The sequence below is a fragment of the Vipera ursinii genome, assembly GCF_947247035.1.
Source record: "Vipera ursinii genome assembly, chromosome: 2".
In the NCBI taxonomy this organism is placed as follows: domain Eukaryota; kingdom Metazoa; phylum Chordata; class Lepidosauria; order Squamata; family Viperidae; genus Vipera; species Vipera ursinii.
The window spans coordinates 57522192-57549914 of record NC_139513.1 but is presented as its reverse complement, the minus strand read 5'-3'; the positions used below and the strand labels follow the sequence as shown (position 1 = coordinate 57549914).

General features: G+C 38.6%; 1 protein-coding gene across 1 annotated transcript in view; it reads right to left on the bottom strand.

Annotated features, from left to right (window-relative positions):
* The window catches only part of ERC2 (ELKS/RAB6-interacting/CAST family member 2), a gene marked incomplete at its 5' end in the record, with an annotated part of 568754 nt that overhangs the window by 186704 nt on the left and 354327 nt on the right, over positions 1 to 27723 (bottom strand). The window contains one exon of the mRNA XM_083352921.1: positions 26814 to 26974. Within this exon, the coding sequence (XP_083209047.1) occupies positions 26814 to 26974 (161 nt within the window). The remainder of the gene's footprint in view (positions 1 to 26813; positions 26975 to 27723) is intronic.

The following is a 27723-nucleotide window of genomic DNA, read 5'->3' as shown; positions in this document are numbered from 1 at the left end:
CAGAGAATGCTCTCCCCCTGGGGGCCACCAGTTGACATTCCCTGACCGACGGCACCCTGAGGAGGCCCTCTCTGTGGGAGCGCACAGGACGATGGGAAGTTAACGCCAGCAAAAGGTACTCCTGTAAATAATCTGGGCCCATGCCATTTAGGGCTTTATAGGTCATCAGCAGCACCTTGCATCTCACCCAGAAGACAACTGGAAGCCAATGCAGCTCGCGGAGCAGAGGTGTTACATGGGAGTATCGGGAGACCCCCATCACAACTCGTGCGGCTGCATTCTGCACCAGTTGGAGCCTCCGAGTGGTATTCAAGGGCAGCCCTAGGCCATTTTGACTTCTCTTCACTGGACTAGATAATTAGCTACATAACATGGGACCAAAGGTACTTGGGGTCTAGTGCATACACAAAGATGCAAAGAGCTTTGTTTAGTTTTGGCTTATTTAACACTATGGGAATTTAGTCACTGAGGTTTGTAAACATGATTTATAGTTAACTGTATAAAACCAGCCAATTATAACTTACTTAGTAAACTGTAGTTTGGAAAAATCATGGTATAGTATGATGTCTGAACTGCTGATTTTAGCATACATCTTCTACCTAGGGCAAAACACATCTTAGGATATTTTGTGCTCAAGTTTTGTTTATTCATTGAAGAATGTCCATGTCTCTATACAGAACTGCATGGAATTGCATTATTTTTAATCTGCATGCCTTTTCATGGTCTTTCTGTACAGAATATCATTATTTAGAACATTTACAATATTAAATTGCTTTTCTAACTTGAAAATGTTAGGCTAATATTATGGTTTCCTTAACATAATGAAAACACATTCTAAGTAGGCTACATGAAGATCGGAAACAGTCTAAAGAAAAAACAAGTCATGAGGAAAAGAAGCTTATTTTTAAAATATTCCAAATTGCAGCTAAATAATTCCTCACAAGATTGATTTCAAACTATACTGTTAAGTGCAGGAAACATAAACTGAAATCAGAAGGCTTGTTTTGATTCAATGGACATTCTTGATCTTAGTACTGTTAACATTAGTCGATGGCAAATGTATTTGAAAAATTCTTAACAAATGTATAATTGGGGAAGTATATGTCATGTAGGAAAAAATGAATGACTATACTATTTACAATACTTAGCAAACACTATACAAGAATTAGCTGAAATACAACTTGTCCAAGTGGGCTTAATCCATGAAAGACATAGGAAACCAGCTTAATTTGTCAAGATGGCAGCCATTAGCTCTGAAAGGTTATGCAAATAGAGAAGATGGATGATAAAGTACAGGCCACCCCCATTGTGTCAAACATAAATAAACTCTGCACAAAATTGACAGGTAGCTAATTTGTTTTGCAGGGGAAACAGGTAATAGGACACCTCTGAATGTCACAAGAGACTATATTATATCTTAATACCAAGAACTTTTAGCTCACTGTCAGCACTGGGGAGGATTCATTATCTGCCACTGTCATAAATAGTTATTTAATGCTAAGTATACACTTCACAAAAACATTCAATACAAATTGTACAAAAGTAGAAAGTGTTGGCTGTCATTCATAAGACGCCAAAACATGGATTTTCACCAGCTAACTGCTAATTTTGGTTATTACTTAGCATCAAAAACTATGGTCTGGGGGAATAGAATACTATTGACATTACTATTCACAGAAATATATATTTTTCATGAAAAAGTAGAGAACCATATAACATTTTGTTGGTAGTGGTTTTAAATAGAATACTTTTTTAATTTCAGCATCTGCATTACAGGCAAAATTCACTAGGTGAATTTCTACTAATTCCATGGAAGGAAAAAACCTAGCTGCTTTTAGAAAATAAAATTTGGCTATATTGAAATAAGGAGTAAATTGAATCTATCATGTTCAATCATATTGCATGTGCCAGTTTTATAGACCTAACTTGTTTTCCCAATTTTTTTAAAAAAGGCATAAAGATCAAATGCATCTATTCTTTGTGATGATCTGCACAGTCTAAATTTCCTACTATAAGCATTTTTACAGGAAGTTTTCATTACAAGTTGGAATCTACACTGCACATACATTTTGCATGAAAACTGTATCACAGAATTCAGAATATAATTGAATTCCAGTTTATGGGTAGGATTCATGAAGGGCTAATTGGATGATTATCCAAATGAAAACCCAGGGTTTCATTTTCATTAGCTGATCTCTTAATCTCAGATAAATTTATTAGGGCAGTGCAGAGATCTGGATCAAAAGACATAAAATTGGAACCATCTTAACACTGTATAGACATGAGTGTTTCAGGAGAGCAAAAAGGAGCGCAAGTGATGAAATGTAAAGTCTTCCATCATATAATGGTATGTGATTTAATCACTGACTCTGCAGCAGCAAAACTCCCCAACTTATAAATACATCAAAAGTGCTGATTAATTCCAGGATTCTTAAAGCACCGGGTTGTGGCTACCAGTGTGTCTCTGTCAAAAGAATAAACAAAACAGGCCTATTACATAGTTCCATCGCTTTGTGTCTTTCAAATCTGCTCTAAAAGATTGTGGGTTTACAATGGAGAAGCAGTGAAATGTCTATTATACAAATAGAAATCTCTTGGTTTTAAATTTTACCCCATGACTTTACCACTTCTGGTACATTGTTTTATGCCCAAACTGTGAATGTTCCAGAAATATCTGATTAGATGCAATAGAAAGCAGAAAGTTAATAGGAGCCAGTGTGCCCATCCCAGCTATCATCACAGTAGTGCAAGCCCTTAGCTGCATGGAAGCTAGACTGCAGGGATTCTGAAAATACATTCCCTCAACACAAGGATGGGATCTACATCTTCACAAGGAATGTCAGGCTTCAATGAACTCACGAGTGTGGCTAATGATTTTTGTGTTGCTCTAGTAGAACTGGTGCTGTTTGGTGTTGATGTGGGTAAAGATTAAGGATTTGGGATTATGGCATTTGACTGCCAGCTGGTATTCACGGATCCTGATTTTTAGTTGACATGATGTTTGTTCCATGTAGAATTGGTTGCAATGCTTACAGTCGATTTTGTAAATTACGTTGTTTCTGTCATCTTTCTGTATCTTGTCTTTGGTTCTGAATAATTCCTGGCAGAGTATGGCTATTGCTATTCCTAGAGAATTGAAGAATTCTTGCTGTCATTTCTGATATCCCTTTTGTGTATGGTAGGGTTGGTTTTTGTGTGGCAGTTGGCTGTGTGGTGCAGTTTGGATGCTGTACATCAAGCTTTCTTGGATAACAGCTATCCCAAAAACTTCATATTCCAAAACACAGCACTCAAACCACAACACACCACACAGCCAACCACCACACAAAAATTAACCCTACCATACACAAATGGGGTGTCAGAAATGACAGGCAGAAGAACACAGACACTGTCATCCCCTAAACTCTACTGAAGATATTACCTAGCCAGGTAATGAAACATTCAGAAACCAACCCACAGCTCAGAGAATGGACCTTCACCCTCATCCTACACCAGAGCTACAGGTATTTGCTACTATTGAAAACTGGAGGTTCTTTAAGCAAAAGTTGCTGGGATGAGGCGGAAACATTTAGGGTTTAAAATCTTATAGCATCCAAGGTTACACTGGAATTTCCAGGGAAAAGGGGAGGGAAGTATCCAGGAGAAGGAAGAGGAAACGTCTATCTCAAGGGTATTGTTTATTTTGATAGAAATAGATATAAGTTTAGCCATATATCTACAATTAAATTTTATTGCTGCTTGGGTGTTTACTTCCTCTGTATAAATTGGCAGAAAATGTGTAATTCCCATAGTTACCATATCTAACGTTCTGTATTCACAAATCTAGCCTTATAAACTTTCAGTCAGCATTCCTTCTTACTAAACTGGAACTCTGCAAAACAAGCATTTTGTAACAGATCAGCATTGTCCTATGGTCTAAGTGGATCATTGCATTTTCCTTCTTTTTTTTCCTTCTGACAAAGAAATTGCATTGCTTAGAGTTGACCAGCTCTGGAAAGGGTTCCCAGAGTATTTGCATTTTGACATTTAAAACTTTGAGACTGAATTTTTTAAAAAATAAATAAATGCTTTTTTAAGATTTAATTCATGAAGAAAGCTTAATGCCTCTCATAATACACCTCAATACTATAGCAGAATGTATGCTGGCTGTGGATTTCTGAGACTTGGAAGTCCTTGCATCTTACAGGTGCTGAGGTTGAAAAATACTGCTATGAGGTCCCATGGGCTGAGAAGCATAGGGACAGCAAGACTAGTATGCCTTTCTTATGCTTGAAAGAAGATTGGTGACATCCCATCTTTCATCTACATCACTACATCCAGCACGTCTGGAAATTGAGTCATGGCAACTGGACATTTTTTTTGTGGGGGCGTTTGAATGTTTCCCTGTTTATCCAAGTAACTTCTTCAGTGTGAGCAAGTTGGTTAGGAGGATCCTACTCACTTAACAAGTCTATTCAGTTAGGTGAGAAATGAAACCACATTGGAGTACACATATGGGGTCTCCCTCACCAACTTGCTCAGATTGAAGAAGCTAATTGGATAGCAATAGCACTTAGACTTATATACCACTTCATAGTGCTTTACATCCCTCTCTAAGCAGTTTACAGAGTCAGCATATTGCCCCAACAATCTGGGTTTTCATTTTACCGACCTTGGAAGGATAGAAGGCTGAGTCAACCTTGAGCTGGTCACGGTCAAACTGCTGGCATTGGATAGAGTCATCCTGCAATACTGCATTCCAACCATTGCACCAGCATGGATAAGCAGCAAAACATTTTTTTAAAAAAAAAAAGTCCAGTTGCCTGGGGAAACGTTGTTTCATTTCACTGTGTACTGTGCTGTATATTGTTGAAATTACAATAAAGTCTACTACTACTCTACTACTACTACTCAACTTTCAGACACCCCCTATCTGAATGACTGAGAATCTCCATCAACATACATCGAGCATGGCTTTTCTTATGGATTGTGCTGAAAGCAATAATACCTATTTATTGGTGACCTCTCACTTTGTCATTGGTGGTAAGAAAAAGAATGACACTGAGGGGGCAGGGCCAGCGCCGCGGCAGGATGACACATCCTTTGGGAGCTCCCAAGGGACTGTCGCTTTTCAGCTTTTGGGGGGGGTCTGTCTGAGTTCCAGACACATCAGAGCCATCCTGTAGGGATGGTGAAGAGGGGAGGTACAGTTTGGCAGCACAGGAGGGATCACAACCTCCTGGAGAGCCAACAGAAGCTTCCCAGACCAGCAGCTGTCAGATGGCCATTGCGAGCTGTCACAAGCCGGGGCAACCACTTGGAAGATCTGGAAAGTAAGTTTGGAGGACTGCCTGGGTGAGACGATTGAGAGACCTTAAATGCTGGAAATTGTGTGTGTGTGTGTGTGTGTGTGTGTTTGTGTGTGTGTGTGTGTGTGTGTGTGTGTGTGAAATAAGAAGAATTTGAAGCTGTGGAGAAGTGGGGGGGAGCAGACCTTTAAGCTCCTCATCCAGAACTGCAGCAGCGGACAACAATGGAAGGCAAAAGAAGGCAATGAATCAAGTATCTCGGCTGAGAATACTCTTGAAGCTTATGAAAAAAATAAGGGAGAGTAAGTGACCTTGAATGACATGTGCTGGACTCTCTGATAAGAAGTTTAGAGAGTCTGTTTTTTAGTTTGCGGAAGAGTAGATTGTTTTTCACTTTGGAGACCATATTTTTGATTTTCTCTTCTTTTGGACTAAGGCACGGAGATTCTGAAATGAACAAAGAGCGTAACTTGTATGGATTAATTTTTTTTCTCTTTTTTTTTAGATATAAGGATATTTGGCTTTTTCCTTCTCTTTTTCATTCCTTTTCCCTTTGTTCTCACCTTTTCTTGTCACTGAAATTTTTTGTACTATTATTTATTTATTTATTTATTTATTTATTTATTTATTTATTTATTTATCTTTTGTTGGAGCAATACCCCATCGACATTTGGATTACAAACTACTGGAGAAAATGAAGAAGACTACAACACACCCAGCAACAGCTGCACTAATATCACAGAGTCCGACACAGGTGACAGTATTGCATAACCAGAGGTAGTATAAAAATTTATAGAAGTATATACCGAGAAGGCCACATTTATAGAAATAGTAATGTAATAGAAAATTAATGTTATCATACCTAATATAGATATTGAAACTCTAAGGAGAGGAGCTGCTCAGACATTACCCCTGAATTGTATCAGAAGAGGAGTGGAAGGAAGAAAGGAGAGGAGAGAGGGAAGAGAGTAGAGAAGGGGGAAGGAAGTAGGAAGGTTAAAGGAAAAGAGAAGGAGAAGTGGGGAGAAACGGGAGGGGAGTGGTGAGGGAAAGAGGAGAGGAGAGGAAGAAGAGGAAAGTAGGAAAAAAAGGAGAAAGGGAGAAAGAAAGTAGAGAAGAGGAAAGAGAGAGAAGGAGTGTGGATACGGTGAAAGGGGAAATGAACGAGCAGCACCCAAACTTACGAGTATGTATTTATGTATTGCAGTATATGTGTTGATTTGTTTGTGGAAGAAATGGAAAAATAAAAATGAATATAAATAAAAGAAAAAGAATGACAGAACTTAAGTTCCTGCCAGGCCAAACTGCAACTCAAGTTTGCCTATTGCATAACTGCCAGGATGTCATTTTTGGAGCTACTGAACTGTGTGGTTTAGTCTTCTGGGGGTGGAGTAGAGCAAGTAAGAACGTCTCTCTTCTGATCATGCTTTTGGCATAAATAACTTTCATTTTTCTTCAGGTTCAGCTTACTTCCTCCCTACCTCTGTTGTAAACACTTTTCATCTTGTTATAGATGTGAGTTAGCCACTGGCTGCTGAATCCAGGAAAGCTTTACCTATGCATGGCTTAGGGCAAGGGTAGGCAACCTCGGCTCTTTTAAGACTCATGGACTTCAACTCCCAGAATTCAGCTGACTCAGGAATTCTGGGAGTTGAAGTCCATGAGTCATAAAAGAGCCGAGGTTGCCTACCCCTGGCTTAGGAGATCAGTGAGGTCTTTCCTTACTTATTTATAGGAATTTCATTTCCTTACTTCCACTAATATTTTCTCACCATATAAACTGGAATATTGGTGACTTAGCCATGCTATTATTTAAGCAGTAGCCAACAAATTGTGCAGTAGTCAACAAATTGTCCCTACTCCAATCCATGCAACCCCACTTTCACATAGCACCATGGCTGCACTGTTGGTACAATGATATATTTATCAGGTAAAAGGTAAAAGGTAAAGGTTCCCCCGCACATGCGTGCTAGTTGTTTCCAACTCTAGGGGCTGGTCCTCATCTCCATTTCAAAGCCAAAGAGCCAGCGCTTGTCCAAGGACGTCTCCGTGGTCATGTGGCTGGCATGACTAGACGCCAAAGGCGCACGGAATGCTTCCCACCATAATGGTCCCTATTTTTCTACTTGCATTTTTACATGCTTTCGAACTGCTAGGTTGGCAGAAGCTGGGATGAGTAACAGGCGCTCAGTCTGCTACGCAGCACTCGGGATTCGACCCGCCAAACTGCCGACCTTCTGATCGACAAACTCAGTGTCCTAACCCACTGAGCCACTGCATCCCTAATATTTATCAGGTAGCTTGGGACAAAGGGCAGGAAATAAAATGACAGATTACATTTACATAATCATCTTTTTCTTTGACTGTCTATTCCAGTTAAATTTGCAAACAACTGTGTTACAAGGAAGGAGGATTAAGAAACTAAGAGTGAAAACTGGAGCATGGAGTTTTGGAGCACAGAAGAAGGAGAAAAAGGAATTCTAACTCTTCTGTTGAATATTCCTCAGTCACATGTTTCCGCCTTTGGGGAAAGTATGCAGCTAGTCAACATAATTAATCACTTTTCCTAATTGAGAAAGTGAGTAAGTTATACAGCAGGATACCAGTTGCTTCCTATGAACTTTGGTTGATGAGGATTTCCTACATACTAGTCAAAAAAAGGATACAGTACCACAGGAAATGTGCCTCTGGAGCTTCACTCGTGAAGAGAGGCTCCCCTCGGCTTTTTCTGCTGCTATGTTCAATTGTGTTTTTATGAGCTGATATACTTGTCTGAAGAAAAGAGGCAGACACTCTTCTGGCAGATTAGTTAGCCCTTTACAGGGTCTGCTGTTAAATTTGATCATTCATTTGCACATCTGTCTTTGCCCAACTGTGACATGAATGTAGCTCCTTACTGCTAACTCCATTTAATCAGAAGCTTGTCTTCAATGAAATCTGTCAGCTTGTTTGACCCCTTAACAGTTCAGCATCTAGAATTACCATCTAGTTCAAAGTCAGATCTCACATTTCCAGCAGCTTGGATAAAGGGAGGACTTTGGCATGCAGAATCTGGGGCTGATAGCTCTTGACCTCTTGGCCACCCCCATTCACCACCTCCTGAGACTTTGCTTGTCAAACGGTTATTTTGAGCTCACGACAGGAGCAGAGATAATGTTCAGGATGTGATAAAGTAAAAAATTGTGAATTATGTTGATACTAAATTCTTTTCAAATATTTTGCATTTCATTGTACTTTTATTATTTTCCTCATCTCTCGAGTTGTTTGAACATCTGCCAGATGAACATATACTGAAATGTTTAATCACTCATCTCTAATTACATCTCTGTAATGTTCTCTGAAAACTTCAGGATGTAAAAATGTGTGTTTGGGTCTATAGGTATACAGAAAGAGATGTACAGAGGTGTACACGTATGAGTACACATACATAAGGTAAAGGTAAAGGTTCCCCCGCACATGCGTGCTAGTCGTTTCCAACTCTAGGGGCCGGGGCTCATCTCCGTTTCAAAGCCGAAGAGCCAGCGCTTGTCCAAGGACGTCTCCGTGGTCATGTGGCCAGCATGACTAGATGCCAAAGGCGCACGGAACGCTGTTACCTTCCCACCATAGTGGTCCCTATTTTTCTACTTGCATTTTTACGTGCTTTAGAACTGCTAGGTTGGCAGAAGCTGGGATGAGTAACAGGCGCTCACTCTGCTACGCGGCACTCGGGATTCGACCCGCCAAACTGCCGACCTTCTGATCGACAAGCTCAGCGTCCTAACCCACTGAGCCACCGCGTCCCTACATAGAGTCATTTAAATACAAACATACAGAGAGACAGTTTAGCTGAAACAATCAAATAAAAACCTTTGAAACATTAGTTTCAACATCTTCTGCTGTTCCATGAGATTAGTTATTCTACTTCTTTTTGTCTTTTACAGGTAATCCTCAATTTATAACCACAGTTGTGGCCAGAATTCCCATTGCTAAGCACTTAAAATGTTAAGAGCACTTAGCACTTAAGACTTATATACCACTTCACAGTGATTTACAGCCCACTCTAAGTGGTTTACAGAGTCAGCATATTGGCCCCAACATATTGGGTGAGTCACACCCAATTTTACAATCTTTTTTGCTGTGGTTGTTAAGCAAATCACTGCAATTATAAGTGAATCATAATGTCATTAAGCAAATCCATCTACCCTCATTGACTTTGCTTGTTTTACGTTGTCTTGGAAGATCACAAAGGACTTTAGGATGCTGCAATGATTGTAAATACATACAGGTTATCAAGCACTCCCAATTCTGATCACATGACTCTGGGGATGCTGTGATGGTCATAATTGTGAGGACATTGTAATTCCCTTTTTCAGAGGTGTTATATCTTCATATGGTCGCTAAATAAAAGGGTTGTAAGTCAAGGACTACCTGTATTGTACTAATAGATATAAAATAACAAGCAAAAAAACCAAACACCTAAAGATAAAATTACAAAAAAGAGAAAAATCCTAAGACACAACAATTTTTAGTTATATAAAAGTTAACACAACTTGACTTCCGGTTTACCATCGTGGCCACTGCAGCTGCTGGAAGGCGAGCTTGCTCTCCCGCATTCAGTTTTGCTCCACTGGTGGACCCTGGAAATGGTCAAAAGTCACCCTGTAGGGGTGACATGCAAGGAGGGGACCCCTGCTTGGTCACGGGAGGGCAGCAGCCCTTCTGCTCAATCCAGGGCAGCCCTCCAAACTGGCGGAGGAAAAACCAGCCATCACTAGGCTGCAGACAGCCAAAGTAAAATTTACCACCAAGCACTTTGAAAGCAACGTGGATGAAACTGGGTGAGATCCGATCTTCTGTTTACCCAAAGTACTTTCTTTTCCTGTAAAAGCTGCCTGAAATATTTTTTTCCCCTGTGAGGAGAGAGGGAAGAGAATTTCTATCCCACCCTCTAAGAATAGCGACGACTGACTACCCAGGGGAATTAAAGCATTAAAAGAACAACTTTAATCTAATTGGATTTATATGTTCCTGAAATTTGGGGAACAAAAATTTTACCATTTTTATTGGAGACTTTTGCTTTTATCTACAAAAAAGAAATAAAATTAGAAAAAGGATTATAAAAATTTTGGACTTAAAAAAACTTAAACGGCGTCGGTGACAAAGTTTGGTATTACAATGTTATTTCCTAAAAGAGACTTGGCTCAAAGCCCAGACCTTAGATAAGACTCTTTTGACCTTGGTTTGGCACCACCTGTGAGAAACTCAGCTGTAAGAGAACACCTGGGCGGCATAACAGGCCTACTTGAACTGTGAATGTAAACCTTTACTGACTTTCAGAATTATGCGTGGGAAATTGCTTTCCTATCTCTTCATTTGAAGAATATTGGTTACTATATGATAATGATGAAATACCTTGGACTATAAAATCTTGCTTGACAAATGACTTCTACTATAAAGACTATTCATAAACACGTGAAAGAGATGGATGAAGACCAGGAAAAGATCCTTTCCATGCTGAAAGCAATACATGAAACCATTTTTTCAGCTTGTGATAAAATAAGACCTAACATAAAAGATCAAGATGCCAGCTTAGATACACAAACACAAAGTTTGACTACAACCAAAGAACTATTTGAATGCCAGGTCTGTGGTGAATAAGGCTCCCCTCATTCGGGATTTGATTGAGGAGGAAGGCGCAGACCTGGTATGCATTACTGAAACCTGGTTGGGCCTGGAGGGAGGGGTCCCTTTGATTGAGTTATGCCCACCAGGTTTCCATGTGCTTCACCAGCCTCGGGGTCAGGGTAGGGGCGGGGGTGTGTGGCAGTTGTTATTAAGGAGGCCCTTTGTCTGCGGGAGACCACTGCCCCGCAGATTGGCGGATGTGAGTTCCTTCTCCTGAGGTGAGGTCCTGGGGGTCAGTTGGGTCTGTTGCTCATGTACCTTTCTCCCAGCTGCCTGGCAACAGCCCTGCCCGCGCTACTCGACGCTCTCTCAGGGTTGGCGGTTGAGTTTCCCAGGCTTATGGTTCTGGGAGATTTTAATCTGCCTTCCCTGGGTGGTGCATCGGGGGTGGCCCGAGAGTTCATGGCTTCCATGATAGCCATGGACCTGACCCAGATTATTCAGGGTCCGACTCACGAGGGGGGAAACACGCCTGACCTTATTTTCATCTCTGGGCAGTGGCTTAATGGTCTGGGTGGGGTTACTCCAACATCTCAACCCCTTTCATGGACAGACCATTATTTCCTGCGGCTGAGCCTCCATCATGCCACTCCCCGCTGCTGGGAGGCGGAACCGACCAGGTGGTTCCGCCCTAGGCACCTGATGGACCCAGATAGGTTCCAGACGGCGCTTGGACTTATTCCTTCCTCCCTTTCCCACAGCCCGGTCGAGACCTTAGTTGATGCCTGGCAACGGGCGGCTTCGGAGGCTCTCGACTGTGTTGTGCCTTTGCGGCCTCTGACCTGGCGCAAATCCCAGCTCGCTCCTTGGTTCTCCGTGGACCTGAGGGAGATGAAGCGCCGGAGAAGGGGCCTAGAGAGCATTTGGAGGTCTAGTCGGTCTGAGTCTGACCGAACACAGTTAAGATCCTTTTCTAAATCTTATCTTGTGGCAATGGAGGTAGCGAAGCATACTCGCTTCGCCACCCTCATTGCATCCGCAGATAACCACCCGGCCGCCCTGTTTAGGGTGACCCGTTCCCTTTTAAATCAGGGGATGGGAGAGGACCCCTTGCAGGGACGGGCCAAGGAGTTTAGTGAGTATCTGGTGGATAAAATTGCTCAGATTCAGGCTGGCTTGGACTCCGACTGGGCAGTGTCTGACGAAGGGGAAACGATGGGTTTGGCCAATAATATCTGGGAAGAGTTTGATCCTGTGACTCCAGATGAAGTGGACAGGATCATGGGGAAATTAAGTGCCGCCACGTGTTTGTTGGACCCGTGTCCCTCCTGGCTGGTTTATGCAGCCTGGGAGGTTACAGGAGGCTGGCTCCTGGCAGTTATAAATGCTTCCTTGAGTGAGGGGTGCTTCCCTGCCGCCTTGAAGGAGGCGGTGGTAAGGCCCCTCCTCAAGAAACCTGCCTTGGATCCAGCTATTTTAAACAACTTTCGTCCTGTCTCCAACCTTCGCTTTCTTGAGAAGGTTGTTGAGAGCATGGTGGCACGGCAGCTCCCTTTGGTCCTGGAGGAAACTGAGTATCTGGATCCATACCAATTGGGTTTCAGGCCCTGGTACAGCACGGAGACGGCATTGGTCGCACTGGTGGATGATCTCTGGCGGGCCCGAGACAGGGGTTATTCCTCTGAACTGGTCCTTTTAGATCTCTCAGCGGCTTTTGATACCATCGACCATAGTATCTTGCTGCGACGTCTTGCGGGGTTGGGAATGGGAGGCACCATTTTACGGTGGTTCTCCTCCTACCTCTCGGGCCGCTCGCAGACAGTATTGACAGGAGGGCAGAGGTCAACCCTTAGGCCCCTTAGTTGTGGGATGCCTCAGGGGTCGGTACTCTTGCCCCTCCTGTTCAACATCTATATGAAGCCGCTGGGTGAGATCATCCGTGGTTTTGGGTGAGGTATCATCAATATGCCGATGATACCCAGCTCTTTATCTCCACCCCGAACCAAGCCAGTGATGCCCTCAATGTGATGTCCCATTGCCTGGAAGCGGCACGGATTGGGATGGGGAAGAACAGGCTCCAGCTCAACGCGGCCAAGACTGAGTGGCTCTACGTACTGGCATCTCGACTTGTCCAAGAGGTTCCATCTTTGATTATGGGAGGAGAGGTGTTGTCTCCCGTTGATAGGGCATGCAATTTAGGCGTCCTCCTGGACTCATGACTCAGTTTTGAAGATCATATTGGAGTCGTGGCCAGGGGGGCATTTGCCCAGGTTCGCCTGGTGCGCCAGTTGCGCCCCTATCTGGACCGAGATGCCCTATGTACGGTCACTCATGCACTCGTTACCTCTCGGATAGATTACTGCAATGCTCTCTACGTGGGGCTACCCTTGAAGACCACCCGGAGGCTTCAGCTGGTGCAGAATGCGGCTGCGTGGGTAGTGATGGGAGCATCCCGATACTCCCATATTACACCCCTCCTGCATGGGCTTCATTGGCTACCAGTTGCTGGTACTTACCTTTAAAGCCCTACATGGCTTAAGCCCGGGATATTTGCAGGACCGTCTGCTACCGGGGACGACTTCCCATTGCCCAGTGCGCTCACACAGAGAGGGCCTCCTCAGGGTGCCGTCGGCCAGACAATGTCGGCTGGCGACCCCCAGGGGGAGGGCCTTCTCTGTGGGAGCACCAGCCCTTTGGAACCAACTCCCCCTTGAGCTTCGGATGGACCTGGACCTCCGGTCCTTTCGCCGCAACCTCAAAACTTTCTTCTTCCATCAGGCTGACCTGGATTGATGATGGGTTTTTAAATATGTTTTAATTTTTAACTGTGTAGTTAATTTATTTTGGGGCTGTTATTTAATTCTTTTTTAATTTTTGTATTGTTTTTTATTGTTGTTAGCCGCCCTGAGTCCTTTGGGAGATAGGGCGGCATATAAGTCCCAAAAATAAATAAATAACAACGCAGAAGATAACAGAAGAAGTGGAACAATCAAATATTAAGACAGAGTACTCAATTGACCAACATACAGTTAATGGAAAATCCAGAAAAGGGAGTGACAACACTGAAAATGGAAAAGACTTTCTATATAAATCAGAAGAAATTTGATAAAGAAGAACAGATTGAATGGAAGATAAACATATCAGGGCAATCATGGGGAATTGCAATAATAGGGAGGCAACTTAATGAATACAAATGGGATAATCCCTCCAAAAAAATGGCAATTAAATTGTCTCCTTTATTTCAAATAACATATATAATAATAGAGGGAGATCTATTTGATGATCTAAAAGCACTGATATGGAAGCCTAGTTGGCAAAGGAAGAAAGCTAGAATAAGGCTGAAGAAAATTGGGGTTTTGATTTATTAGAGGGGATTTCATATTATTAATTAGAGGGTTAAAGGGAGAAGTTGAGATAAGGGGAATTCTGGTCATTAGATTTAAAATATTTGGGAATTAGTTGAAAATAAGTATTTTATCTGTTTAATATTTAAAAATTAGACCTAAAAGAAAAAAAAAATCAATTGATATGAATATGTCTGATTTATTGATTAACCCAGGTAATATATATAATGGTTTTGATTTAAAGAGGATATTGTATTATTAAGTGGATGATTTACTATGGCGAGAAACAGATAACTCTTAGGAAATAGAACAAGATTATATTCAAATAGATACAATGTGTATTTTGGATATTAGATTCTGTTATGAATTGAGATAAGGGAAATCTTGGTTACCTAAAGCCTGAAAATTATAAATATCAAAGGTTAAATTGGAATACTGATGAGAAACTAAAAATTTGGAAAAATTAATAACAGGATATAGATTGTTTATGAAGATTGAATGTAAAAAATAATTAAGATATGTATAAGCTAAAATTTATTGATAAATGTAATAATGATGTTTTACTGACTTGATATAATAAGAATTGTATTAGCTTAAATACGAGACAGTAAATGTTAAGGGAAAAAGAGAGGAAATATTTGATGTTGTAACTTGAGATTTGTACTAAAGATTTTGTTATGTTTTTTAAATACTTAAATGTAAAATTGGAAAATTAATAAAATATTATTAAAAAAAGTTAACACAACTCAGTTTTAAAACAACAGATTGAACCTTGACCACATGTAATCATATTGTCCTGTCTTTTTTTTATCTAATAAAGAGGCAGTTCAAAGACTGGTAATCACTTCGAGGTCTAACTAGCTATTATATCTGTATAGTACACAAGTGTATTTCCAAGAATGTATAACCATCTTTTGTGCTACACTCCAGGCATTATTGATTCAATGTTCTTCACAAATATAGAAATTCCAAATTTGTGGATATACTTTAAAGTGTTATAAGATTTCTTTAAATATTAGTTCTCTTCCTAGAAGAAAATTCAGAATTCAGGAAGCTGAAGTCTGTTATATCTTAAACTTAGCAAGGTTGAAAAACACTGTCTTAAAGAGACATTTATGTGAGGGCAAAATGATACCTTGAAATTCTGCCAAAATCTTCACAGGTAAAATAATCTTAGCGATCATCACTGCAGATGGTAGTTTATAATGATTAAATGATTCAGTATTTACTCAATGCAATATTAAATTACTGACAGTCCACTAAATACACAGATTACTGTACTGCCAAATGCCACTAAATTTGAACACCAATCACTAGCAAGGTTGCACCCACTTATGCTTAGAAAATTGTGTCATGCAGTTAAAATCTAGCTACAGATTTGTAAATATATTATATATAATTACGGAGTTATTACAAAGCTGTTCAATATTCTTTTTATTTCAATAAATAAGCTAATGGGAGTGTTAAGACAAGCTGTCTCTATCACCCACTCATCTGATGGCAGAGTATATATTTTGTATAAAACAGCCCTTGCTATATCTGGGGTACAGCAGGACATAGAGAACTTTGTGGGAAATATTAGAAAACCGCTACCAATCAGTGTACATAATCGTGAACTAAATTTACAAAGGCTGGCTTTGTCATCTGACAGCTTCCTTATGTTCCTTTGTGCCTGTAAGGAACTTGCCTTTTTTTCCTTGCTTTTCAGTAGCAAAAAAAAAGAAAAATGTAATTATTTGAAATATAATTTTATCCTCCTCATTTGCCAACAAGTAACCATGACTAAGATCTAAACTACATGTTTTTCACTTAAAACATTAATCTAGAACAGGGGTCCGCAACCTTAAACACTCAAAGAGCCACTTGGACCCATTTCCCAGAGAAAGAAAAACACTGGGAGTCGCAAAACTCTCTCACACACACAGAAAGGGGGGGGGACTTGATTGAAGAGTTTAATTAAAAAGAAATAGAGGCTGCTGTGCATGAGTTTGCTCTCTCTCTCTTTCCCCCTCCCTTTCTCTCCCTCTCTTTCTCTCCCTCCCTCCCCCCCTCTCTCTCCCCCCCTCTCCCTCTCTCCAATCTTCTGCTCACCTGGCAAGCTGGCTTCACGCTGTTCTGGACAAGCTGACACACATTCCTATTGGGCTGGCTCTCCTGCCCTTGAGAGCTGCTGCTTCCTGTGGAGATGCAGCAAAGGCAGAAGCCCCACCCAATAAGCTTGTCAGCTTCTCAGAGAACAGCATGAGTTACACACACACACACACACACACACACACACACACACACAGACAGAGAGAGAGAGACAGAGAGAGAGAAGGGAAGCGCAAGTGTCTCTCTGTGTCTTTGTCTCTCTCTCTGTAAATGACTGGGAGCCGCAGGAGAAGGCTGCAGGTTGCCAACCCATGATCTAGAACAATGCAATTCATTTACAAAACTAACTGAAACTAATAAGTCTTAGAAAGTCTTTATTTTATTCCTGAAAACCAAGGGTTTGCTTTTGAGCCTCAGGTGAGAAAACCTTCATAAAATAGAATTGGCATAGTATGAAGACACTTCCAATACCTACCTGCATGACATCACACTACAGTATTAAAAACTACATACAGAATATGTAGGCTTTTCCAGGAAAAATATTGACATCGATGTATGTTAGTGTATGTCTGAAGTCTGCTTCTGCCCATTGTTTCATACCTGCCCATGCCATTAAGTAACAAGAAAATTTCTTTGAAGAACATCTGGAAGTCTACACCAAATCTAAACAATGGTAAAAAAACAAATCAGCACAAATGTTTCCTGATCATTTTATTATATTTTCTGGAAAAACAGACTTTGGTTATCGTTTACAATAATTCTCATGGATGTATTACTAATTTGGACATCCACCTCTGCCCATCACTTTAGAGCAGTTAAGGCCTACTATATATTTGAATTTGGTATATAAACAGAGACCAAACCCCACTCCCTTCTAGCACTGATGATGTTATCTGGTTGGGTAATAAAACATCTGAAAGAAAACAACCAAAGTCAGAGACCACTACAGATTCCACAGTTCAACCCGGAAGCTACAAATATTTTCTCCTATTGAAAATTGCTTCTTTCTGATACATTAGGAAAAGGTAGCAACAAAACCAGAAACTAAGAACAACCCACCTTTAAAAATACAGTGCAATTTAATTAACTAAAGAAAAGATATACTTAATGCAGCACATATACCATGCCTGCTTGTGTTCAGACAGACAGCCTTATCCATCACACCGAATTAGAGCAATACATTATTCAGTGTCAAGACCTCTGTACACCTCTCTCCAGTATGACAAGGAACAATTGATGAGCACACTTTGGGTATGACTTTAAAACAACTATAAATATATTTAATTGTCATGTCACCCACCCATATTTGTTTGCTAATCAGTTGATATGGAGTACTTTGTTTAATGTCATTGAAGTTAAGATACACAATGTGGCAGCATTCCAATCTAGCAAGGAAACTGCCTGATCTAATATCTGATTTATTATCATTGTTACATCTTCAGTGATTCGTATATTGGGTTTTTTTTATTTCCTTCTCCTCTGAAACTAACTAGTGAAACCCTTTTTGTTATTTCTACTATTCTTTGCATCTTTGTATCTTCTATTGATATTAGCCACATAAATTAGGAACAGAAATAAGAGGCATAAATAATAGCTACCTAGTTTTCATTAAAATACATGAAAAAAAATTTCTCGCAGTACAAACTGTACAGTGGTTGAATAGTCTACAATATTGTGCATTCTCCATCTTTGGACACTCACCTGTCAAGTTTTCCTCACATAGCAAAAAGAGGGACTAGATCAGGGCTCTTCAAACTTGGCTCTTTTATGACTTGTGGACTTCAACTCCCAGAATTCCTCAGCCAGCATGCCTGGCTGAGGAATTCTGGGAGTTGAAGTCCACAAGTCATAAAAGAGCCAAGTTTGAAGAGCCCTGGACTAGATGATCTGTGTGAATCCTTCAACTCTACGATTTTATGAGTCTCAATTTTTTTCCTAGATTGGAATTATTTGGAACTTTTCATTTAATATATCTCTTTTTAGGAATTCCCACTCATCTTGCACGCATCTTCCCATTTTTTAAAATCATTTATTTGAGTTTTTGAAGTGTATTAGGTCTTGAATATTAAATAAATTTTGATGGATTTAATGAAGTCCTTTGGTAAGACTGAACATTCTCAATTTTAGTTTTTTTTTTTAAATCAAGAACTCCAGCATTATTTTATTTCTCTACTTCCACTTCTTCCAACAGTTCTCCAATAGATCTTTCACTAGGTTTTTATGTTAGATGCCCTGATATTATTATCAAGGGATGGAAGAGGGTTATGTAGAAATTAAGTAATTAATTAATTAACAAAAAATGTAGTATAATTACCATTTGTGCGCTATCTATGCTTTTGGATAGAAATACAATTTTGCATCAATAAAATCATTCCTCAAGTGGGCAATCATTATTTATTACATTCAATAAACTTTTGCTATTTATTCTGTATTTCTGATATTCTGTATTTCAGTATTTCCCCAATGAGTAACTGATTTAAGTTAATTATTGAAACTTACTGCATATTCTGCAGTGAAACAAAATCTGTACTTGTGCTTTTTGAACTTTTTTCCATTCATGACCGAAGCATCACATTGCAGTTCAACTTCTTTCCCCTTTCCAGTTTTAACCTATGTCAGCTTTAGCTGGTCAGAACTGAAATTATGTTTGCACAGGACTTCAAAGGAGTGTTATTTTTAAATAGAAACAAATCAATAGGTCCTTGACTCACATGGTTGATGGCAACTTACCCACTTTATGCTAAATTCATAATCATGAATAGTATCTACTTAACTTATTTTCTTCTTATAAAATATTATTTCTTTATAAAAATTCTAGGCCACTTCAATCTAAACAATCCACGCAATGATGGTTAGAGTCTGGTTAAAGTATTCAAATACCTACTTAAAACAAACTCAGCCACAGTTTCAGATTGCCTAAAAATAATAAGAGGAGTGACCTTGCAGCTTTTAGGAGTAGTGGTGTGTTAGAAAGGGTAAGGAACACTATTGGCCTCTCCTATGCCCCATTGACTGGTTTATATAAACCCTTGACCCGATGTTGTCCCACATCTTAAAATGTGATGTCATGAGATTTTATCCCAATACAATAAGTGGACAGGATAAGCAACACTTTCCCCTTAATGTTTATTCCTCCCTAAAATTTAAATTCATTTTAAAGGACCAGATTCTGCACATACTCTTTAAAAATTCATTTTCTCATTTTTGGTGCACTGAATGTTTGGGCAGGGTCTGGAATGCTATTACATTCCCACACTCTCGTCTTTTCAAATGTGGCTTTTTATAAGAAAAAATAGTTTTTACTGTATAGGTATATATGCATGTGGGTTTAATATATGTCTATCCAATAGACAAACGTGCAGTGATGAGAAATACTATTCATTAATTTGAGTGTTGGGTTATCCTGTTTTAAAAACCTTCCTATACAAATGCTAATATTTTTATAATTGTTCTGAATTGAAATAATACCTATAGTACTTACTGAAATGTGTAGAAATGCCAAAGACCTTAGAAAGAATTAGTGGCTGCCCATACTACTAAAATATTAAGAGTAGAGTGACCTTACGTTTCATAGCTCACTATGAGACCAGCTCCCTAACCTCACTCTGGCTTTCTTAATGAATAACAAATGGACTTTCACAGTGCATTCAGTACAAGCTGCCATTACAACTCATTCTAGTGTGTGTTTTTTAACCTGTGGTAATGCATCATCTTGCCTGACTGTATGTCATCTTCTAGAAGGTCAACAAAAGTATGTAACCCCTCCCTCCCCCCATGTTTAAGTTATGGGAAAAAAATTGACAAAGCATGAAGCAACCAGTTTTCTTTTATTTTTAACTCCCTCTTAGACTCACACTCCTGCAAACATAAAATATCTAATGCTTTCATAAATCAGAGTTTAAATTTTATATATATATATATATATATATATATATATATATATATATATATATATATATATATATATATATATATATATTCGAATCTCAGAAGGGTATGGCTGACTGATGAAAACTAATAAGTTTGAAATGCATATCAGTCTCCCTTAATTCTTTGTTAGCAATTTAAAAAATTTACACACACACACACACACACACACACACACACATATATATATATATATATATATATATATATATCCCAAAGGATAGTCACTTCAATCTATTTAAGTGTTTGAATGAGCACGTTAAAGGCCACTACTATTTACTTCTTTTTCACAGGTATTTAGAAATATGCATTATGTTGCTGTGGACAATTAGTCTTTTATCCAATTTTACTTGATAGTTTAAACTCTCCCACCCTAAGGTTTTAATTATCCCTCTTAGCCAGCATTCTTAGGTCTCAATTCATGCGCCTGGATATCTGCCTCCGTGATGTTATAACCTTGTTAACGTAACAAAAGAGGAGTTTACTTAAAACTGTACTGACTATGGACTTAAGCCAAATTTACTTGAAAGAGGAAAGAGACTGTCAAAAATCCTACAGTAAACATAGAAAAGCAGTTCTTTCATAACCTTCACCTTAATTCATAGAGACAAGTAATTTACATGTAAGTGGATTCAGATGGTTTGCAAAGGGGCCTCTCTCTAGAACCGGACTGGTTTTGTTCCCTTTCCCTATGTGTTCACTCTCTCTCTTCTTCACTTTTTTTTCTCTTCTTATTTTTCTCTTTGCCTGATGACAAAGCATCTGCAAAGTTTGAATAATAATAAATTATAAGATAAACATTTATAAAACTCATCAGCATCAATATGAACCGAACAAATTTCACAGAGCAGTTTTCAGTTCTAGTCAGTTCTCTGTCAAAATCTTCATTTACATACAATAAATGCTTTTATATTGGAAGTGTAAAGTTGCATTTCTAATGAAGTAATAGTTAAATTATTCTTAAGTGCTAGTGGCTTGTCAAATACAGATCATACTACCATCGGAGGTTCTGAAATCTGATAATTAAAATCACTTTTATATTATATACCACTATTTTACATTAGTTAGACTAAATAAAAACTAAATGTGAAGCTGGGATTGTAATCCCACTTTTTATGCTTTAATTTCTTTTTTTATTATTTGTTCATAATGTAAAAGGGGCACAGATTGCAATTCTGGTTCATAACAATCAGTGCAGGCTTTATAATTGCCTTCAGTATGAAAACCTGATGAATGGAAATCTGAGCTGACAGTTCACGTGATAGGGTTGAATGACAAATAAGTGAATTCAAAATATGAACTTATCAGATCAATGCTAAATGTTTAATAGTACCAAACTTCTTAGGTTTCTTATGTCTCTGGCACAGACAGTTGTCAAGCATGGGGATATCAGGAAATTCAGGCAGTTCAAACTAATATAAAGATTTATTGCAAGTTCCAGCTCTCTACAAGAACTGAACTACTAGCAGTCAAAGCAAATCAATGGTAGATAAGATAATTTAGTTTCTGTTAAAATGAGTGGAGCCTCCTTAGCTTATTTGGCTACTCTGACTTATACATGTGGATCAGGTCCCAGTGGAGAGATCTTCATTTTTAATAGCAAAATTGTTTTGTTTTTAAGCCTACTTGCTATTTAAATAAGGAGAAAACGGATCCATTCTATTCTGGAACATCTGCTAAATTCATAGTCAGTTTGTCAGCTGAGATTAGCAATGTAGAATGGTGCAGTTGATCAGGCTGCCCTAGGTGTCACTGAAGCCTCTGGGAATTAAACTAAGAGAGAGTTTCAGTAGACAAGGGGGTAATTCAGTCAGCCTCCAAAAAAAGTAAAAACTAAAAAATTGGAGGGGAGAGGAGAGAGAAATTCCTCAAAACAGAAGCTTAGATTTCTTTTTTTCCTTCTAGTACTCCTCTCCCTCACTGTCCCTGCTGCCTTTATAGTCATTTATACTTCTGACTATCAAATCAGAGATGGAGGCCCAGACATTCTTTTGCTGGCTTTAGTTCAATATAAATATGATCCTATTTCATCATTTTGATCATTATTATTTTCTCAGTTAATAAAACTTTGAGAAAGCATTTTCCAATGATGTTATTTTTTTTTTTAAAAAAAGGTTTGGCTGAGATCAGTCTTAGTGGCTCTGTGTGTGTGTGTGTGTGAGAGAGAGAGAGAGAGAGGGAGGGAGGGAGGGAGGGAGGGAGGGAGGGAGGGAGAGCAAGAGAGGGAGAGAGAGAGAGAAAAGTATCTATGGAAATAAAAGTTATTCTACATCTACTGTTTATATTTGTACTCACAGACACTCCCAAAGATAAATACACAGAAAGAGAGAATAAGGATATTCATTTATTTCATTATTTCCTCTTTCTCTCTGGTTTTGATTTGTGTGCATATGTATGTGTGAGCTATATGTGTGTGTATATATATATATATATATCGACAACTGATTTATACTCTGCCTTTATGTGAGGAGCCAAGTTGGCACACATAACACTCCCTTCTCCAATTTTGCCTCACAAGAACAATTCTATGAGGTAGGGTGAGCTGAGAGTGACTGGGCCAAAATTACCCATTGAATTTCTATGGTTCTAATTTCCACTGAATTAGAACCTGAGTCTCTCCACTCTTAGTTTGACGCCTTAATCATTAATCTATAAAAGTTGTCCTGAAGTCATAGCATTCATCTAACAACAACAACAACAACAATAATAAAGTTGGAAGGGACCTTGGAGATCATCTAGTCCAACTCCCTGCTCAGGCAGGAAACCCTATACTATTTTAGACAAATGGCTGTCCAGTCTCTTCTTAAAAACTTCCAGTATTGGAGCATTCACAGCTTCTGGAGGCAGATTGTTCCACTGGTTAATTGTTCTGTCAGGAAGTTTCTCCTTAGTTCTAGGTTGCTTATCTCCTTGATTTCATCCATTGCTTCTTGTCCTGCCTTCAGGAGCTTTGGAGAATAGCTTGACTCCCTCTTCTTTGTGTGGCAACCCCTGAGATATTGGAACACTGCTATCATGTCACCTCTCGCCCTTCTCGTCATTAAACTTTTGAAGCCAACATTTGGATCTGCCTTTATATTTAAAGTGTGTTTGTGTGGAACTGTTCAGAAATATATGTCACTGACATCTCCAGGAGCCCACAAGAAGTTGATAGAAGAAGTTTCAGTCTCTTCTACTAATAATATGACTCCCAGCTTATATCCTGTGGTGATACTTTTAACTCTTATCAAATTTCCACATCTGCCTATCCCAGGTCCTTAGAAAGGACTCAAGAGGTGAATAAAAATGCCAAATCTACTCTGAATATTTGGCTGATAGTGTGACAAACCATAATAATATGCAAAATTAACCACTTCATATCCAGGTTGTAAAATTCTGGTGATGGCATGGCAGCTGGGACATAGAGAACACTTTAACCCTTTGATGCCATCATGTGGTTCGCCAGATGTATGCACCTCAGGCATGATATTCCTATTCCAAACTGCCAGTGACTTCCTGGATGCTCTACTGAGCAATTCTACCTAAGTGAAAGAGGAAGTCCCACTTACTTAGAGAAAATGTCCCCAGAGGTGGATTAAAAAAAATTCTTTCCAATCTACATCAGCTTCACATTTGCAGTGCTCATTCATAACTGTGCTGTTATGTTTTCAGCTTTAAAAAACAACAACCATAAAATAATATTTAGTGCATTATCTCATGAAGTGTAACATTCTTAACTTTTCTGGGCCAAAGTCTGAATTTACAAGCATAGAATATGCTAAAATATGTCTTTGTTTTGGGGTTAGTTTAAGCCAATAGGTGCAGCACCAGGTTCAAAGAAATGTAAAACTTAAATAGATCAAGATTCTGGAATCCACTTGTTTTGCATCAGAATTGTATCTACAGCAGTATGAGGAAGGTGGTGAGGGGGTTCTGTGATTTACCAAATGTGAATGTTACAGACCTAGCTTGGCTTATACCTTTTATAGTTACTCCTCAGTTAAGCTCTAAATTGAAAACATAACACAAAGCATATGCCTGCATATTAGTTCACCTGCTGCACTTTCTAGCTTTATGCCTATGATAATTTAAACAAAGTTTCATACACTAAACTGAATGCATTAAGATAGATTGAACTATTTCAGTTTGATAAGCAGACACTAAAATCACTAGCAAAATATTGGTTGACATTAGTCATAATATATACATTTACACCAATGACAACACTGCTCTAAATTAAATAGTCCAAACTACTGACAGAGAAGTTTATTGGCCTTTGTTTCTTTTTCTGTCTCTTTTCATTCTTTTTTTTAAACATCTTCATTTTAGTGAAGAACAAAGTCCCTGATTCTTCTAATCTTTATGGTGCTAGCAATTTGGTGTCAAAAAAGCTAGTCAAGATGTGTTGTCTTTCAGATCTATAGGGCAGAAATCAGAGTCACCGGAGAATTTCTACCCAAGTTCCAAGAAGGGCACATTAACGTCCTAACTACTTCCCATGGAAATCACAGTTGTATCAACATCCTGCTGTTTTGTTTGCATTTAATTTGGGATATAACTCTCTATGCTCTCAGCATGGATCCCATCGTTAAATGAAAGCACACCATGGGTTGTAAAAAATCAACCAAGTGTTCCACTTTTCAAAGGTAGGTTTTGTGGAGAACATAAATAACACTGCCTATTTACTAAAGATTATATAACATACATAAAAGTATACCAATAAAGGAAAGAGAAAACATTTTTTTGAGTACCGGTATTGAAATAGTTTATAAAATGTAGACATAAAACAGATTTAACCAGTAATCTATTATTCACACACACACACACACACACACACACACACACACACACACACCTATAAAAGTCTTTGCTACTTAATTCAACCAGGGCAACACTGTACTACTAGTCGGTATGTGACATAGTTTTTTTTTTCCTTAGGAACATGATATTATTCCAAACATAAGTTTTTGAAGAAAGAAAGAAAGAAAGAAAGAAAGAAAAAAAGAAAGAAAGAAAGAAAGAGAGAGAGAGAGAGAGAGAGAGAGAGAGAAAGAATCATGTTTTATAAATTCATATATTTTAGAATTTAATCTTCATAGTGCAGTAGACTATTCTGGGGCATTGATATATAGCACAATCTAATGATACAATCACATAAGGAGAAATGCAATAGCTATTTGAATATACTGAGTTATTTCAAGCATGCAAGAAGTATTTCTGAAGGAAAAGGGAAAAAATACCTCTCCCCTATATTATGTATGCAATGGTAGACTGCATCTTTTCAGAGAACAGAGAATATCAAAATTATCGTAGTTACTGGCTTGAAATAGTATTTTTTGAGAGTTGCCTCTCCCTTGAGCCTACTATCAAGAATCTGATAGTATTCATCATATAACCCAACAAGACTGTAAGACATAACTAAACCTTCCTCACTGGGCAAAGAGAAATTTCAACAGCAAGATTACTTAAATAGGTTTGATGCATCACTCATACCTAGTTTTTCATTGGATCAATAAATGAAAAATGTCAAGATTCCTGTTTCAACTTTGTTTATCATTATTTCTCAAGCTAATAATGTATCATCTTCACAGAACCATTTATTTGTGCTTAAGTGAAAACAAGTTGATGGCAGTAAGGAAGCAAGCACATTTACATGTGAGACTAAAGTTCAAGAAAAGATGACTAATTTAGTCTATACATCAGTGATCAAATGCTTGTGTGGGAAGAGGTAGGTATTCAACAAAGAAAAAAAAACTTTATTGGAATTATAAATAGTGATTTTCCATTCTTTGTAATTTCAGATAAAATGTGTCAGGTAAATAATGTTGTATCATGGCATAGAATTTTATTACAGATCAATATATCCCAATGAATGCATGGCTTCCTTTAATTTTATTTTATTTATTTATTTTATTTTAATTCCATTTATATCCCGCCCTTCTCCGAAGACTCAGGGCGGCTTACAAGCTTAGCAGTAGCCTTCATTCTATGTATATGCCTGCTTATTAGGGCTTTCACACACACCCCAAGCGGCATTATTACAAAGTCAGCTTAATTGCCCCCAACAATCTGGGTCCTCATTTTACCTACCTCGGAAGGATGGAAGGCTGAGTCAACCCTGAGCCTGGTGGGATGAGAACCTGCACTAATTGCAGGCAGCTGGTGTTACTTAAGGAGGCATTAGCCCACTGCTCCACCAAGGTTCTTTTAACTAATTAACTAATATATTTACCACTTTAGCACTAAAATGAACCTAATTTATTTATTGTACCCCATTGTGCTTAAAAACTCCTTGGTGGCTTGCTTACTTCAAGTCTGCTTATACATGCCTATCAATCTCATCTTCAAGAAGTGTTTCCTGCTATTGCCATCTGCAAATAACAGAATATTCTGGTCCAACTTCTGTAGCTCAATATTATTACTTACTGTCATTCAGCTTATTTCATTTTCACTTTGGTAAAGAAATCTTCTGTTTATGAAATAAAGAGCTGAAAATGCTGCAAACACAAATGAAAAACAAAACAAAACAAAACAAAACAAAAAAACTACCAAAATCAAGAGCCATAAATTCACTTACTTCATTTCCAGGATCTCCTCTAACTGTTTTCTCCGTTCTAATCTTAAATTGGCCAGATGTGCTTCTTTCTCACCCAGAGACTGCTGTGTTGAGGCAAGGCGAGCTTTAGTGGCATCTAGTTCTTGCCTGGTCTTATCCAGTGCATTTCGTAGTTCTTCTAACTAAAAAGCAGATAAATTCAGGCAGTCACAATTGGCAAATGAACAAGAAATTGCAAAGTGTAATGCCTACAGTTATTAAATATCTACTCTCTTCAAGGGAACATAGTGAAATAATCCTGAATTTTGTGGGTTAAGTAATACATTTTAATAGCAATATTTGTGAAAAGAAGATACATATTCCATCCGATTAAACAAGGAAGAATAATTTATTACAGACCGATGATCAGTAATGATGGCTCATGTGTCTATTTTTAAAGGCGGATAAAACCTATCAGTTTTATTTCATTTCACATGCATTCATTCATTATATGTATGTAATTTCAGGCATCTGAGAATATGTCAGGGTTAGGCATCCATGCTGACTTTTCTTAATTATTTTGTGAGCAATATAATAATATTGACACTTACTGGAGAAAAGGTTATATATTGATTGTGAATGGATGTGGCAGAAGCGGAAGAGAACTTATTCAGAACTCACTTTTGTAACACTGATATTATATAAGCTAGCATTACTTAATTAACCAGCCTTCAGCTTAATATTGTTGAAATTCTTGTTGAAATGGTTAAGTGAATTAAGCCATTTTGGGTTCTCATAATATCTGAAATCATAAATTTAATCAAAGCAAACATGCAGTGGGCTCACACAGTATGTTAAACCACAGATGCATTAAATGTAATGGGAAATAGCACCAGGAATTCTGCCACACAATGAATGTTTAAACTAACTGGAGTACCCATGTTGTAAATAT